The 17,469-nt window shown below is 35.9% G+C and overlaps 1 protein-coding gene across 1 annotated transcript in view; it reads left to right on the top strand.

Annotated features, from left to right (window-relative positions):
- Positions 1–17,210, top strand: part of RAB38 (RAB38, member RAS oncogene family) — a 50,444-nt gene extending 33,234 nt beyond the window's left edge. The window contains exon 3 of the mRNA XM_051987294.1: positions 16,449–17,210. Coding sequence (XP_051843254.1) covers positions 16,449–16,601 — 153 coding nt within the window. The 3' untranslated portion in view covers positions 16,602–17,210. The remainder of the gene's footprint in view (positions 1–16,448) is intronic.
- Positions 17,211–17,469: the final 259 nt, after the last annotated feature.

Raw genomic sequence — 17,469 nt, 5'->3', positions numbered from 1 at the left:
ATCCACATTAAAAGATCGAAGGGCCTGGAATATGATATTCCGAAAGGCTAAGGAACTTGGTATGCAACCAAAAATAACTTACCCAGCGAGAATGAGCATCTTTTTCCAGGGAAGAAGATGGACATTCAACGAAGTAAGCGAATTTCATCTATTTCTGATGAAAAAACCAGAACTTAACAAAAAGTTTGATCTACAAATATAGAACTCAAGAGAAATCTAAAAAGGTAAAGATTAATCTTGGGAACTATATTTTGACTATATAGATGTATAAAGAATACATGTATACCTTGTTCTAGAAATTGATGTGGAAAGGACATTGTACCAGAAAAAGGGTAAAGTGGGGGTAGTACATCTCATGAAGAGGCATAGGAAACCTATTATATCTGAGAGAAAGAATGGAGGGGATGAATATAGTGGGTATCTTACTGCCTTCAGAATTGGCTTTAAGTGAAAAATCTTAAGACATATTCAATCTATGGTGAAACTTCTCCCATCTCATTGAAAAGTGAGAAGGGAAAAGTGGAAAGGGAAGGAATAAGCTAAGGGGAAGGGAATACGGGAACTGGGAGGGAAAGGGGTAAGATAGGGGGAGGAACTCTAAGGAGGGGGAGGGATACTAAAAAGGGAGGGCTGTGAGAAGCAAGGGTGCTCACAAGCTCAATACTTGGAAGGGGGGAAAGGGAAAGAAGGGAGGAAAGCATAAACCGGGGTTAACAAGATGGCAAGTAATACAGAATTGGTCATTCTAACCATAAACGTGAACGGGGTAAACTCCCCCATAAAGAGAAAGCGGTTAGCAGAATGGATTAAAAGCCAGAATCCTACAATATGTTGTTTACAGGAAACACACCTGAAGCGGGGAGATACATGCAGGTTAAATGTAAAAGGTTGGAGCAAAATCTACTATGCTTCAGGTGAAGTCAAAAAAGCAGGGGTAGCCATCCTGATCTCAGACCAAGCTAAAGCAAAAATTGACCTAATTAAAAGAGATAAGGAAGGACACTATATCTTGCTAAAGGGTAGCATGGATAATGAAGCACTATCTATATTAAACATATATGCACCAAGTGGGGTAGCATCTAAATTCTTAAAAGAGAAACTAAGAGAGCTGCAAGAAGAAATAGACAGTAAAACTATAATAGTGGGAGATCTTAACCTTGCACTCTCAGAATTAGATAAATCAAACCAGAAAATAAATAAGAAAGAAGTCAAAGAGGTAAACAGAATACTAGAAAAGCTAGATATGATAGATCTCTGGAGAAAATGTAATGGAGACAGAAAGGAATACACTTTCTTTTCAGCAGTTCATGGAACCTATACAAAAATTGACCATATATTAGGACATAAAAACCTCAAACTCAAATGTAGTAAGGCAGAAATAGTAAATGCATCCTTTTCAGACCACGATGCAATGAAAATTACATTCAACAAAAAAGCAGGAGGAAGTAGACCAAAAAATAATTGGAAACTAAATAATCTCATACTAAAGAATGATTGGGTAAAACAGCAAATCATAGACATAATTAATAACTTCACCCAAGAAAACGATAATAATGAGACATCATACCAAAATGTATGGGATGCAGCCAAAGCAGTAATAAGGGGAAATTTCATATCTCTAGAGGCCTATTTGTATAAAATAGAGAAAGAGAAGGTCAATGAATTGGGTTTGCAATTAAAAATGCTAGAAAAGGAACAAATTAAAAACCCCCAGTCAAACACTAAACTTGAAATTCTAAAAGTAAAAGGTGAGATAAATAAAATTGAAAGTAAAAAAACTATTGAATTGATTAATAAAACTAAGAGTTGGTTCTATGAAAAAACCAACAAAATAGACAAACCCTTAGTAAATCTGATTAAAAAAAGGAAAGAGGAAAATCAAATTGTTAGTCTTAAAAATGAAAAGGGAGAACTCACCACTAACGAAGAGGAAATTAGAGCAATAATTAGGAGTTACTTTGCCCAACTTTATGCCAATAAATTCGACAACTTAAATGAAATAGAAAAATACCTCCAAAAATACAGCTTGCCCAAACTAACAGAGGAAGAAGTAAATATCCTAAACAGTCCCATCTCAGAAAAAGAAATAGAACAAACTATCAATCAACTCCCTAAGAAAAAATCCCCAGGACCAGATGGATTTACATGTGAATTCTACCAAACATTTAAAGAACAATTAACTCCAATGTTATATAAACTATTTGAAAAAATAGGGATTGAAGGAGTCCTACCAAACTCCTTTTATGACACAGATATGGTACTGATACCTAAACCAGGTAGGCTGAAAACAGAGAAAGAAAATTATAGACCAATCTCCCTAATGAATATTGATGCTAAAATCTTAAATAAAATATTAGCAAAAAGATTACAGAAAATTGTCACCAGGATAATACACTATGACCAAGTAGGATTTATACCAGGAATGCAGGGCTGGTTCAATATTAGGAAAACTATTAACATAATTAACTATATCAATAACCAAACAAACAAAAACCACATGATCATCTCAATAGATGCAGAAAAAGCATTTGATAAAATCCAACATCCATTCCTAATAAAAACACTTGAGAGCATAGGAATAAATGGACTTTTCCTTAAAATAGTCAGGAGCATATATTTAAAACCATCAGTAAGCATCATATGCAATGGGGAAAAACTGGAACCTTTCCCAGTAAGATCTGGAGTGAAGCAAGGTTGCCCACTATCACCATTATTATTTAATATCGTATTAGAAACACTAGCCTCGGCAATAAGAGTCGAGAAAGATATAAAAGGAATTAGAGTAGGCAATGAGGAAACCAAACTATCACTCTTTGCAGATGATATGATGGTATACCTAGAGAACCCCAGAGATTCTACCAAAAAGCTATTGGAAATAATTCATAATTTTAGCAAAGTAGCTGGCTACAAAATAAATCCCCATAAATCCTCAGCATTTTTATACATCACCAACAAAACCCAACAGCAAGAGATACAAAGAGAAATTCCATTCAGAATAACTGTTGATACCATAAAATATTTGGGAATCTATCTACCAAAGGAAAGTCAGGAATTATATGAGCAAAATTATAAAAAAGTCTCCACACAAATAAAGTCAGACTTAAATAATTGGAAAAATATTAAGTGCTCTTGGATCGGCCGAGCGAACATAATAAAGATGACAATACTCCCTAAACTAATCTATTTATTTAGTGCTATACCAATCAGACTTCCAAGAAAATATTTTATTGATCTAGAAAAAATAACAACAAAATTCATATGGAACAATAAAAAGTCGAGAATCTCAAGGGATTTAATGAAAAAAAAATCAAATGAAGGTGGCCTAGCTGTACCTGATCTAAAATTATATTATAAAGCAGCAGTCACCAAAACCATTTGGTATTGGCTAAGAAATAGATTAGTGGATCAGTGGAAAAGGCTAGGCTCACAAGACAGAATAGTCAACTATAGCAATCTAGTGTTTGACAAACCCAAAGCCCCTAACTTCTGGGAAAAGAATTCATTATTTGATAAAAACTGCTGGGATAATTGGAAATTAGTATGGCAGAAATTAGGCATGGACCCACACTTAACACCATATACCAAGATAAGATCAAAATGGGTCTATGACCTAGGCATAAAGAACGAGACTATAAATAAATTAGAGGAACATAGAATAGTTTATCTCTCAGACTTGTGGAGGAGAAAGAAATTTGTGACCAAAGATGAACTAGAGACCATTACTGATCACAGAATAGAAAATTTCGATTACATCAAATTAAAAAGCCTTTGTACAAATAAAACTAATGCAAACAAGATTAGAAGGGAAGCGACAAACTGGGAAAACATTTTCACAGTTAAAGGTTCTGATAAAGGCCTCATTTCCAAAATATATAGAGAACTGACTCAAATTTATAAGAAATCAAGCCATTCTCCAATTGATAAATGGTCAAAGGATATGAACAGACAATTTTCAGAGGATGAGATTGAAACTATTACCACTCATATGAAAGAGTGTTCCAAATCATTATTGATCAGAGAAATGCAAATTAAGACAACTCTGAGATACCACTACACACCTGTCAGATTGGCTAAGATGACAGGAAAAAATAATGATGAATGTTGAAGGGGATGCGGGAAAACTGGGACACTAATGCATTGTTGGTGGAGTTGTGAACGAATCCAACCATTCTGGAGAGCAATCTGGAATTATGCCCAAAAAATTATCAAAATGTGCATATCCTTTGATCCAGCAGTGTTTCTATTGGGCTTATATCCCAAAGAAATACTAAAGAAGGGAAAGGGACCTGTATGTGCCAAAATGTTTGTAGCAGCCCTGTTTGTAGTGGCTAGAAACTGGAAAATGAATGGATGCCCATCAATTGGAGAATGGCTGGGTAAATTGTGGTATATGAATGTTATGGAATATTATTGTTCTGTAAGAAATGACCAGCAGGATGAATACAGAGAGGCTTGGAGAGACCTACATGAACTGATGCTAAGTGAAATGAGCAGAACCAGGAGATCATTATACACTTCGACAACGATATTGTATGAGGACATATTTTGATGGAAGTGGATTTCTTTGACAAAGAGACCTGAGTTTCAATTGATAAATGACGGACAAAAGCAGCTACACCCAAAGAAAGAACACTGGGAAACGAATGTGAACTATCTGCATTTTTGTTTCTCTTCCCGGATTATTTATACCTTCTGAATCCAATTCTCCCTATGCAAGAAGAGAACTGTTCGGTTCTGCAAACATATATTGTATCTAGGATATACTGCAACATATCCAACATATAAAGGACTGCTTGCCATCTAAGGGAGGGGGTGGAGGGAGGGAGGGGAAAAAAAAAATCGGAACAGAAATGAGTGTAAATATAATGTAATTATTAAATAAAAAAATTAATAAAAAAAAAAAAAAAGAAATTCCAAATGGGATCAAGAAAAGTCTGACTGAAATATCTCAACAACAGTCTCTTGATTTACCAGTCTAGCAACACCATCAAAAAAAGAAATAAGTTCCATCTTGCATAGTTGATGAAGCAATGTTAGTGCTTTGTGATCACAGCTTCCCTTCCTAAATAATCACAAACTGATCTCTGTGAGCTTTTGTTTCTTCATCTATAAAATGAAAATCATACTGGCATTACCTGTTGGACAGATTTGTTGTAGGAAATGCTTTGAAAAATTACAAGTACTGTATGAAAGTGAATCATAATGTTAATCACATCTTTTCTATTTAGTGTCTTGGCCAAAATCAGAGACCTTTGTCAAATGTCAAATGTGGGATTAGGATGACCTTGATTTTCACTTCCAATTCAGAACTTTTTTTTAACCACTAAAAGAAGTTACTGTGGGAATTTGTGGATAAGAAGAACCATTCTGCTAACTACAGAAAAATTTTATCTAACTTTTCAAACAAGTCATCATTTGTTTGAAGATGTACTGTTTTCTCCAACTTATTTTAAGTATTGTTTATACACATGCAAGGTAAAGTCCTCATTAACTATGTTTAATTGCCACATTATAACAGCCAATAATAACAACTAGCTGTTTAAGGTTTATAAAATGCTTTTTATGTATTACCTCATTTAATCCAAAAACAATCTTGGAAGGTAGTACTATTACACTTATTTTACAGATCAGGAAACTGAGGCTAAGAGAGTTTAAGTGACTAACTTAGAGGTAGACAGCTATCTAGGGGTCTGAGGCAGGTTTTGACCTCACATCTCACTTGCTCCCAATCTTGGGCTCTATCCACTATACCACCTAGTCACCAGTGACTAAAGTTGGCCTGTATTTTTTAAAGGTTCTTTATGGAGCAGCAGGATTATGTGACTATGTGCCCACTCTACAGATTATAGTGACTTGTGGTCCCCTGTGTCATTAAGGCATATAGAGTACCTCTATTTGCTTTGAGAATTTTCATAAGATGAAACTGGTATAGTGGTAAGGAGTCAGAAGGCCTGGCTCTCTCACTGCAGTCATACTGATGATTATAACCTATATTCAAATTCTGACCCAGATATTTACTGCTGATATTACCCTGAAACACTTCATTCCTATGTGCTTGACACACAGAACTGCTTAGTCCCTAAGTCCTCTGGGTTCTTGGAGCCACCCATAACAGTAGAGTTTCAATAAGACTAGCTCCTTGAATAATAAGAGCAACTCATTTAGAGTCAGGGACACCTTAGTTTGATTCCGGACTAACCACATGATTAATGTCATTCAGCCTCAGTTTCCTTAACCCCCAAAAGGAATAAGACTACCTACAGTATCTCCTTGAAAGGTTTGTGAGAATCAACATGAGATATTTGCTGTCTGGACAACATTTTGCAAACCTTAAAGTGCTATCTTAATGTCAACTATGATTCTTAATGTTATTTAGATAATACTTATAAATGCTTAATGTTTATAATAATTACAAAAACCTTTTCCTTGAAACAACCCCATAAGATTTCCTCATCTGTAAAATTTTAGGTGACATCTAAAGTTTCTTAGAATCCTAGCTTTCTATTATCAGCCTATAATTTTACAATTTTAATTTATTATGTTTTTATTCAAATCAGTGACCTTTTTTGGACATAGTCTTTTGAGTAAGAAACAAAATCCTTAATAATTGTTGTTGTGGTGGTTCCCCTTCACCATCCCTAACATAGATGGGTGACATCTAATCCAGGTTGGGTGTGACAAGAGTTAATTTCATTAGAAAGATTTTTTATTTCATGATTTCTGTTTGCATAGACTTTTAATATATTAAATTTATTATTTATTTAAATTTATTAATTAATCTTGAGGTCACCTCCTGGGTCATGAGTACAAGGATACAGAATGATAGCACATTTATAAAACACTTATATGCACTGTGTCATTTAATCACCATGGCTACTCTTCTGAAGTGGATATTTTGGGTATTGTCACCACCATTTTACCCATGAGGAAGCTGAGCCTATAGTAAGTTGGCCCATCTGGTACTCAAACTGAAATATCTATCTATAAATTCTGTGAGCTTTGTATTTCATAATAGGCTGCTGTCCAAATCATCTGCAGAAAACTTTTTTTAATTCTAGAAAGTAAGCAAAAATATTCAATTTTCATCTTATACTTGACTCATTATTCATAAGATTTAGTATATAACTCTGTTTATGATACACTTAAGGTAAAAATAATAATTATTATTACTATTATTACCCCCAAGAAAACAATCTTCCTAATGAATAGGTTATAGCCATATCACTCCCTTTTTGAAGAATTTTTAGTGGCTTCCTTTGGCCTAAAATATGTGCTCATCTCTTTGACATCATCATAGTCATAAGAATATTCATATTTGTTTAGTATTGTACATTTATCTCATTTGATCCTCTCAGCACCTCTATAAGGAAGGTACTATTACTATATCAGTTTTCAAAAATGCAAGCTACTATCAGTATGATTACAGTGATTGGGCCAAGCCTTCTGATTCCTTATCAGTGCTGTTTCTACTATACCAGTTTCATCCCTCATAAAAATTGTAGAAACGAATATAGAACTCACCTTAATGATACAGGGAACCACAAGTCACTATAAACTACAGTGAGCAATCTCTAAAAACTACCCTGCTATATGATAAAGAACTTTTCAAGAAAGAACAGGCCCTTTGTGATTAGAAGTGACTAGGTGGCACAATGGATATAGTACTGAGCCTGAAATTAGGAAGACTTGAGTTCAAAATCCAATTCAGATACCTCCCTTTTTGAAATTTAGAAAAGATTTTCTTCAGATGATTTAGTCTGTTTTGGAGTGAAAAGCACAGTGCACTGCTAAATAACTTAATTTTGTGTCCCACGTGGGCCATTTTTATGGATGTAGATTTCTCATTTGTAAAATCATCTCTGTGATGTTCTTCATTATAACAACACTAAACCTCCTGCCTTTGTACCTTAGAACAAAGCTTCTTAAATTGTGGGGTTTAATCCCATATAGAAATTGAGTAACTGAATGTTGGGGAGTATCACAAAATCATGATTTATTATCAGTTAAATATTTGATTTATATACCTATTTTATGTACCTGTATACCCAGAGTCAAAGTAAACTCAGAAGAAAAATGGATTATGAATGGAAAAAATTTAATAAGCCTTGCCATAGCACAGGCCTAAAAGGATCCCCTTGAATTTGTTGAATTTAGATGTGATAGGTAATAATATGAGGCTTTGGTTTATTTAGTTTACTTTGAGAGGCCTAACAGACTAACCTACAAGTTTGATAACTTGGAAGAATTCCCATAGATTTTCCTATATTAAGTTTCCCATAGGCAAAATGCCTATAACTATGGCAAGCATGATACCTTTTTCTGGACTCAAATGAATGCCTTGAAGAATTACCTAGGGATTGGGGAAAATGGCTGTATTTTACTCTAGGGTTTCCAGAGGTCAAAGTAAAATGTTCTGTGAACAGGTATAATAAAACCTCTAAATGGCATATAACAGGAACTGACAAATTCATGAATTTGAAGAACTAATATACTTCATCCTGGGCTTTCCCATAATTCCAAAGAAAAGGTGTTCTAGAAATCCAAAAAAAAGGAACCTACACCATCTGAATTGGACAGTGGTGTCCAGCTTTATATAAACTGTTGGGGGGGACTCCACAGAAGTCATCCTCCTATGCCTCGTGACATAGGGTCTCAGAGGTTATCCGTGCTCTCTCACAGATACCACATCTCTGGTAAGTCTCCCCTCTTGATGAATGTTTGGTCACAGAGGGTCAGATACACAGCTCCAAGGCTAACTAGGGCTGCAGGATGATTATCACTGCTCGTATCCTCCCTTAGCCATGCTCTGAGTTTGGATTGTGGTAGGGAAGTAAAGGCACTAATCCCTCTATGGCATGGGTAGCCAATGGATGTATCATATCGCCAAGAAAACTCTAGCCTGTGACAACCAAATACTCTTCTGTGATCTGCTGGTCGGCTTCCTCCGTCTCACTTCAGCAAGGTCTGTGCTGTCTGGTTGGAGAAGGCCAGGAGTGAGCAGAGATTTTCCATAGGACTGGACAGAATCCCCACTGCTCATCAAGTGGCCAGCCCCAGTAGTTCTTGCTGGCTCTCCCTTCTGAGCTAAAAAGTCTGGAGTTTTGTTTTAGACAGACCAGCCTAACTATGTATGCAGAGCTTTGTCACCAGTCTTCCTTGTATAATTGGTATCTGTGCACATCTTCCTTTTATTGTAGTCTATGCTTCTTGACAGCAGAGTCTGTACCTTTGTATGCTCAACACTCTCTACACAGTTGGCACTTAATACATCTGTTGTGAATGAATGAATGAGTGAAATTGTATTAAAATAGGTCATCCTGAGGAAAGAAACTGCTTGGAAGTAGTGCTCCAAAGCAATTTAAATTGATTTCTTACTCTTCTCAAGACAAAGGTTGATGTGCATTAGGTTGTTGACTTTTCATCACCCAACACAGACATTACAATCTCAATGAGGCACTGTATGGGTTTCATGATAAAACCATTGCTCCTCCTGCAGCTTTTGGTTCACCTTAGACTTAATCTGTGCTGTCAAGTGGTTCTCAGAGTAGCATGACTGCACAAATCATGTTTGCCCAGAGAAGATTGGGGTCCATATTACTGACAAATGGGTAGAAAATTTTATATGAAATATAGATGGCCATTCTGCTGTAGTTTAAAAGTAATTTGTATGGCTTAAGAATTTTAAATTGTATCGTCAGGGAAATTGGTTGGGTGGTCTTTGCCCTAGAACCGAGGAACCATTCCCAAAATTATGGGAGCTTGTCCTTTCTCCTTGAGAAAAATACATAGATATGTTTACCCTGTGAATCATCCTACAACCCTAAGTTGTAGGTTGCCAATTGGCAAACTGGCACAAGGTCTTAGTGCTATATATCTATACTTTGGTGAATAAATGTACTCCTTTCTAAGTTCCTTTATATAGCTTGACATATAAAGAAGAGGACCTGTAAAGTCAAATCAGAGAGAAGGCTTAAGAGAAGCACTTACAAGACGCTGATAGTAGTTACCAGACACTTTTTAGTCATGTGTTTTTGTGACCTGCTTTGGGATTTTCATGGCAAAAGATATTAAAATGGTTTGCCATCTCATTCTCCAACTCACTTTACAGATAAGAAAACTGAACAGAGTTAAGTTGCTCAGGGTCTCACAATTAGTGTCCGAGACCCCATTTGAACTGAGGCCTTCCTGAATCTAGGCCTGGTGCTCTAGCCACTGTGCCATCTAGCTGCCTCTTTGGTAGAGCTATGCATTTTAATCCAGTGCCAGCCTTGGAGTCTGTTGACCTTGAACAATTTATTACATCATTTTCAGCTTCAGTTCCCTGTTATATAAAATGAAGAGATTAGACAAAGTAATTTTCAAGCTCTTTTCTGGTTGTAAAATATTGTGTTATATTTTGAAAGCACTAGAATGGGGGCAAATCTAATGAGTTTGGTCTAATTTATTATCCTATTTGTAGGCTAGCAGGCTCTTCATTCTCTTTAGTGGGAGAGTTTTTGCCATCCGCACTGATAAATTGCTGCCTTCTTCTCCTTCACCTTCTGCCCAATGTCTAAAAGCCCTTGGTAACAAAATAGTCTTCCTCTTATCTGAACTATTATAAATGTTATATATACATATGTATATGCATATGTATACTTATATGTATGTGCTTATTATACATATGTATGCTTATTATACTATTCCTTGACTTAATCAATTGGAAGGAATAGATATTAGGATTGTCAGGAGACCATGATGAAAGATTATTTAGAGTCTTAAGGTTCAGCCTTTCATTTTAGAGTTAAAAGAACTGAGGAGTAGAGAGTCAATATAAGTGACTTACTCAGGATTATAGAGGTCTAAGTGACACAGGTGATTCCTACCCACATAACTAACAGCCAGTACGTTTCCTCAGGCCACACAGCAAGTAAACAGTAGAACTCACATTTAAATCCTGGTTCTTTGAATCTAAATCCAACATTTTTCTACTACCTTAGTTAATATTTTATCTTGAACCCACACATTTGTATTTTTCCTTCCATATATGGTGGTAGTTTTGAAGAAGAGGATGTCTGGGGTCTTTCTCAGTTCTCATGATCCATTATTATGTAGTTTCATCTTTGGTTATTCTGTTTCCAAGGATCATCACCATTTAGAACCTTTAGCAGCATCTGATCCCCTAAAGTCCACTGTTGGGAGCTATACATAAGAGAACTACCTGGGACCAGTTCTAATCTTAGGAGCTTATTTACCATCTGATGTAACGGGGCAGCATTAGGCATGGATGGTGTTTACAGTGAAAACACAGAAAGGAAAAGTAAACTACTTCGTAGCTGATGTCTATAAACAATGAAATTACTTGATTAGACCATGTTGAAATTTACATGCTCAATCTAATGGTATCTATTTATTTTACTGAATGACTTCTCTTTTCATCAAACTCTGCTAATATCAAAATAAGCCTGTTAAACCTGATTAAGTGGTAAATTGTGTTTGTGGTTCTTGCATATGTGTAAAAAAATTTGACATGCTAATAACTGCCAATAAAATACTTCATTGGATTGAGAACTAAGGTGTGAACAGAATCATAGCCCTCTACTTTTCTGATTCTTGGTGCATAAATACAGGCTTGGTCAAATAAATTTGGGAGGGAGAAGGTGAAGATAATACCAATGGAACCCAGAGAATCAACCTTTGGACTCTAATTAACTCAGCTCCTACTTACTTTAGTTTTCAGTGCCTTCACAATGGTACTTTGAAAGTAGATAGTGTAAATATTACTACCATCTTTGTACACGTGAGAAAAATTCATGTGTTCATAAGTGTCCTATGGATATATAGTTCATATTTGTTGATTGATGTTGATTGACCTGGATTGATCTGGAATTTATGAAGCACTTGTGAATTTATATAGTTACAGACTGAGCCTATCACTTTCTTAGGAAAAATCCTAAACTCCTCACTGTCATATCCCCTATCCCTCAGGAAGAGACCTTAATCTACATATTCTAAAGGGAGCCCTTATCCCTTTACTGATCCAGCTTGACAGTTCTTATTGCTTCAGGAAATGAAGTAGCCACCAGATCCTGCCTCAAACACCAAGTAGTATCTCCTTAGCTCTAGGCAAATCATTCTACTTTTCTGTGCTTGTTTCAAGTATAAATTAGCAATTTTTGCTGGATTGTCTCAAAGTTCCCTTTCTACACTCCTGTGATTATGACTTGCTGAAGATAATGCAATCAGCAGACTGTGCTTCCAGAGGTCTGTTCAGTAGTCTGTCCACTGTTCTGTCTGCCTACTCCTAACCTAGTCATGAACTTCTCCAGATCTTCAAGTAGTAGAAACAAAGCTTTCCATTAGGCTCATAATCAAAATCTTTCTTCTTAAGACCTTTAAGAGTTTACTGGTCCAGCCCTCAAAAACTCAGAATCATTTTCCAGGCCCGCATGAGACATCAGAGGAAGATTTTGGTGGAGGAGTTATTCAAACAAATGAGTCACATAAAATTCTTTTAGTTGCTGCATTTTTCAGTAACATATTGAAGATAGATAATTGTCTCCTTACTTCCCTCTGGCTATGTAGTTGAAGCCTTAATATGAGAAGGTGCCTGAAAAATCCATTAATTTTTAAAATTTGGCTTTTTTCCTAGAAAGACGTTGATGAACTGACGCTGAGTGAAGTGAGAACCAGGAAAACATTATACACAGAAACAGTAACACTACCATGTGTTAACTATGGAGTCTTAATGCAGATCAAAGTTTACTGTTTTCACCTTTTGTTTCCTCATGGTTTTGTCTTTTTCTGATTTTTCACAACATGACTAATATAGAAATTGCTATAATCTATATCAGACTGCTTACAGTCTTGGGGAGGAAGGGAAAAAATAAAAGTGGATGTTGAAAACACTTTAGATATAAATAGGAAAAATAAAATTCTATTAAGGTGGGGAGTGAAAAAAAGAGCCTTGTATTGAAAAAATTAACTTTTCCAAGTTATCATAAATTTACAGTTTGTAGGGAACTTGAAGTTATTGGTATTTGAGTTCAACATACTCATTTTATAGAAGAGGAAACAGATATAGAAACTTTAAATGACTTATTCATGGTCACACAGCTAGTTGCTAAGAAGGTTTTGAACCTCAATTTTCCTTACCCCCAGGTTTATCATTTCTGCGCACTGCACCATAAAACTGGTTGACTTTGGTTCAACCTTTGTTGTAGGGATTACCTCAGAGGGATAAGTAAAAACCATCTATTATGTACGCCACTGAGTTAAATCTAGAGATAAAAAGGAAACATGACAGTGCCTTATTCTCAAGGAGCTCATGGTCTTATGTGGGAGACAACATGCAAAGAGTTGTAGATTTGATGATTAGGATAAATTGAAGATCACTTCAGAAGGAATGCCTAGCTTGAAGAGTTAAGTGGATCAGGAAAAGCTTTATGCAGAAGATAGGATTTTATCTGGGCTCTGAAAGGTAGTCGTCAGGGAATCCAGGATAATGGGGGAAAGAGAAATCCAGGCATGGGGGACAGCCAGAAGAAGAAGCACACAGGCAGAAAATGGAGTGTTTTGGACAGGGAACAGCAAGGAAACCATTGTCACTCCTTGTGACTCCTTGTAAAAAGACCAGAAAGGTAATAAGGGGCCAGATCATGAAGGGCTTTAAAGGCCAAAGAAAGGGCTTATGTTTGGTCCTGAATGTAACAGGGAGCCATTGTAGTTTATCTAGAAAGCCATGGAGGGAGAGACATGGTCAGCTTTGTACTTTAGGAAGATCAGTTTGTGGTGGCATTTGAAAAGATTCTTCATTCTCTGTACAACCATAATTGGAACTATTTTCTAAGTGTTTGTGCTAATTAAATTTCACAGGGCTGTGAAAAATCTTGCTAGGGGACTGAGGAATGTAGAGCCACAGCCACATAGAAGATTTGTGTTTTATTTACAGCTAGTTTATTTGGGGAAAGAAAGGAAAGATGGACCCTTATCAACTTTTAACTGAGCATAAATGTTTTGTCCCAAAAGCTTTCTTGTAACATGGTGAGATCACAAAACATAAATATTGCATGCGTACCAGGGTTTTTGTTTTTGTTTTTGTTTTCATTTGGCAAAATAGCTTAAAGGCCTAAATAGTTTAACTTGGCACTTGGTTTCAAAGAATCAACTTTACAAGTACCAGATAGGGGAGCTTGGTTATTTCCCGTAAAAAGAACTTGAGGAAAGAGGGGGCAGTGTATTACAAATTCAGTGTTTTAGCTAGTGATGTGGCCAGCTAGAAAGTACAGCTAGAAAGATCTTAAGATCCAACAAGAGAAACTTACCAGTCAGAACTGTCCAGGACTGTTTTCAGTGCTTAAGCCCATTTTAGGCAAGAAATTGGCAAATGAGAAACTTATTAGAGGAGTGTGGCTGGGGTAGTGAGAAGACCATAAATATTATATGAGGATGAGTTGAAGAACTGGAGCTGTCTTCAAGTCTTTTGAGGATTGTTAGGTGGAAGAGGGATTATTACTTTGGGCCTAAAAAGCAGAGATGGGAGCCATGAGGAGAAATCACAAAGAGCAAACTTTGGGTCCATTCAAAAAAAACTTTCTTAATAATCATTGCTGCTCCTAAGTGGAATAGGCTGCTTTGGGAAGAAATAAATTCTTCATCTCTAGAGGTAATTCAAGCAGAGTTAAGATAATCATTTGTTGAAGATATCATTTTATAATTGCAATAGGTTGACCTCTGATATTCCATCCAACTTTGAGATTTTGTGACACTTTAAGAACAGTTGTAATCATGAAAAAGGGTGCTTCTGAGCTTAGTAAGAGACTGATAAATTTTTAGTGTCTGGTTTTGGAACTGCTAAGTGGTGCAGTGGACAGAGCACCAGATCTGGAGTTAGGAAAACCTGAGCTCAAATATTGCCTCAGATATTTAAAAGTGGGCAAGTCACTTAATATTTATTTGCTTAATTTCCTCATCTTTAAAATGGGAAAATGGCACCTTGAGGATCAAATGAGATAATTATGAAACTGTTTATCACAATGCCTAGCATATAGCGAGCACTCTATAAATGTTAGACATATATGTGTGTGTTTAGCACAGTGCCCATAATAAGCACTATTATCTCAGTTGAGCTTTACTGCAGCCCAAGGAGTTATATGTATAATGCAAACATTTTAATACCCATTTTACTGAAAAGGAAACTAAGGCCCAGAGAGATTTCCTTAGGGTCACACAGGTAGTAAGTGTTTGAACCCATGTTCTTTGAATAAAGATCTGTTCTTTTCACAGGAACTTGTAGCCAATGCTATATAAAAATAACATATTTGAAAATGTGTTTAATTTTGATTTAAAATTAAACAGCAAGTTACATTGCCCTTTATTGGTTTTTAGCACATCTGTTTTTAAGGATAGTTTGTGGGTGGTTTTTAAAACCTATTTTTAAGGGATCCATGTGTATGAAAACTCCCATTCTCAGTAGAGGCAAAGATTAAACCATAAAAAACACATCATGTGAACAGACTGATAACAGCTTAAAGTATTAGGCATTCTCAGTATCTCTTCACACTATAAGAACATAAATAATCCATATTCTTATTCAGTCACTCAGTGTATGTGTGTGTGTATGTGTGTGTGCATGTGTGTGTGTAGGCAGTTCATAAAAGTGGAGTATCTATTTGTAGGTACAAATGTGACTGAAAATACCAGTGTAGGTGCTGGGCAGTTTTACACAATTTAAGTCTATGGAAGCCTAAATTTACACCATATTTATGAATGATCATCCATAAACTCTAAGAATTAGATTCAAGTCTTGTTTCTGACACCTAAATACCTTTTATGAATTACATCCCCCTTTTAACACTTGGGGATCTTCTTTATGGAAAAAGGGGTAGTCATATCTGCCATTACTTCTTTATTGCGTTGTTGTGAGACTCAGATGAGATGATGTGTATAACCACGTTTTGAAACCATAAAATGCCTAATAAATGCCTGCTTTTGTTACTCAGCTAGGCTCTTGCAGAGTACTACTTTGAATCTTGATGATTATGGTGATGACCCAAAATTAACAAGGGACAAGAGTTTTAGGGGCTTTCTGATAGGGAATGAAAATGGATCTGCACAGAAATTTCTACATTCATTCCTCTTTAACTTTACACCATTTATAAAAATGTCCTATAAGCCCAATGTTTGAAAGAAAAAAGACTGCTTAATCCACATAAATTCATTATGGGATAATTTTAGGATTTTGCATATAGGATTATACAATTCAGAACTAGAAGGAACCTTCAGGATTATCTCATTAGGATTCTTAGCTTCAGGGTCTGTGAATTTATTCTTTTAAAATTTGATAATTAGCTCAACATGATTGTTTTCCTTCAAAATCTTTTGTGTATGGATCCCATTGGGAACATGACCTATATGTGGTCATCTCTGCATACTGCTTAAGTAAATATCTGTTTGCTCTTCCCCCCTAGGAAAATATAAACATCGATGAAGCCTCCAGATGCCTGGTGAAGCATATACTTGCCAATGAGAGTGACCTGACGCAGTCTGTGGAAACTGACATCATAAAACCGCATCTCCCTCCTTCCAGGATTTCCAGTTGCTCCAGCTGTTCCAAGCCCTAAGCTGGTGAATTCTGAGAATCTCTTGAGGGTTGCTCCATCAGCCCATGACTGGTTATTTATTGTTTCTATTGAATACCAGAATAGGGAATTGCATGCTTTCTAAAGCACAAAGATTTGCCCCCTCTGTCCTGCAAGAGAGAAAAACCTTTTCAAAAATCACCAACTCAGTGTTTACAAGTTTTCAGAAAATTGAGTCTTTTATAAAATCCCAACATCTCCTGGTCATAAGTGTTGATCAACTTAGGGGAAGGTTGGGATCAGAACCCTTCTTGGTTCTTTTTGTCTTTTATAGGCAGGTGAGGGAATGCATGACAGTTGCTGATTTGTCCCATAAACCTTTAAAGTAGTAATGGTGCTATTCAGAGACATCCTCCGTCCAATTAGAAATAAGGTATTCTCTGACTTAGTTCTTGAGGAATACGTATCAGATGGCTTGTTGAATGACAAAAAGTTTATTCTCTGCCTTTAAGTCCTTTCCCTTGCCTGTCCTCAGCAGTTTGTGTTAAAATGTTGAGAGCCAATATACAAACCTTCCCTCTAAGTGCCTTTCTACCAGCTTCTAACTAAAGCTGGGGGTTAATATTGACTTGTAATATATATATATATATATATATATATATATATATATATATATATATATGTTATATATAATATATCATATATATATATTATATGTTGGTTTTTTCCTCAAGTGAAAAAATAAAACATGGAAATACATGATGTCTGTTTCTTTGTGTAATTTTCTTCTTCTTCATATATAAAGCCCATTTTTCAGATGATTTCATTGTCTCATGAAATTGTATCATTCGGAGAAGACTGAGAAGTTAGCTGTTGCCCCCACTGTCTTTTAAAAATGAGAAAACTAATT

The sequence above is a fragment of the Antechinus flavipes genome, chromosome 3 (genome assembly GCF_016432865.1).
Source record: "Antechinus flavipes isolate AdamAnt ecotype Samford, QLD, Australia chromosome 3, AdamAnt_v2, whole genome shotgun sequence".
Lineage (NCBI taxonomy): Eukaryota > Metazoa > Chordata > Mammalia > Dasyuromorphia > Dasyuridae > Antechinus > Antechinus flavipes.
Note: the sequence above shows the minus strand (reverse complement) of the source record. Positions and strands in the feature narration are given on the sequence as shown.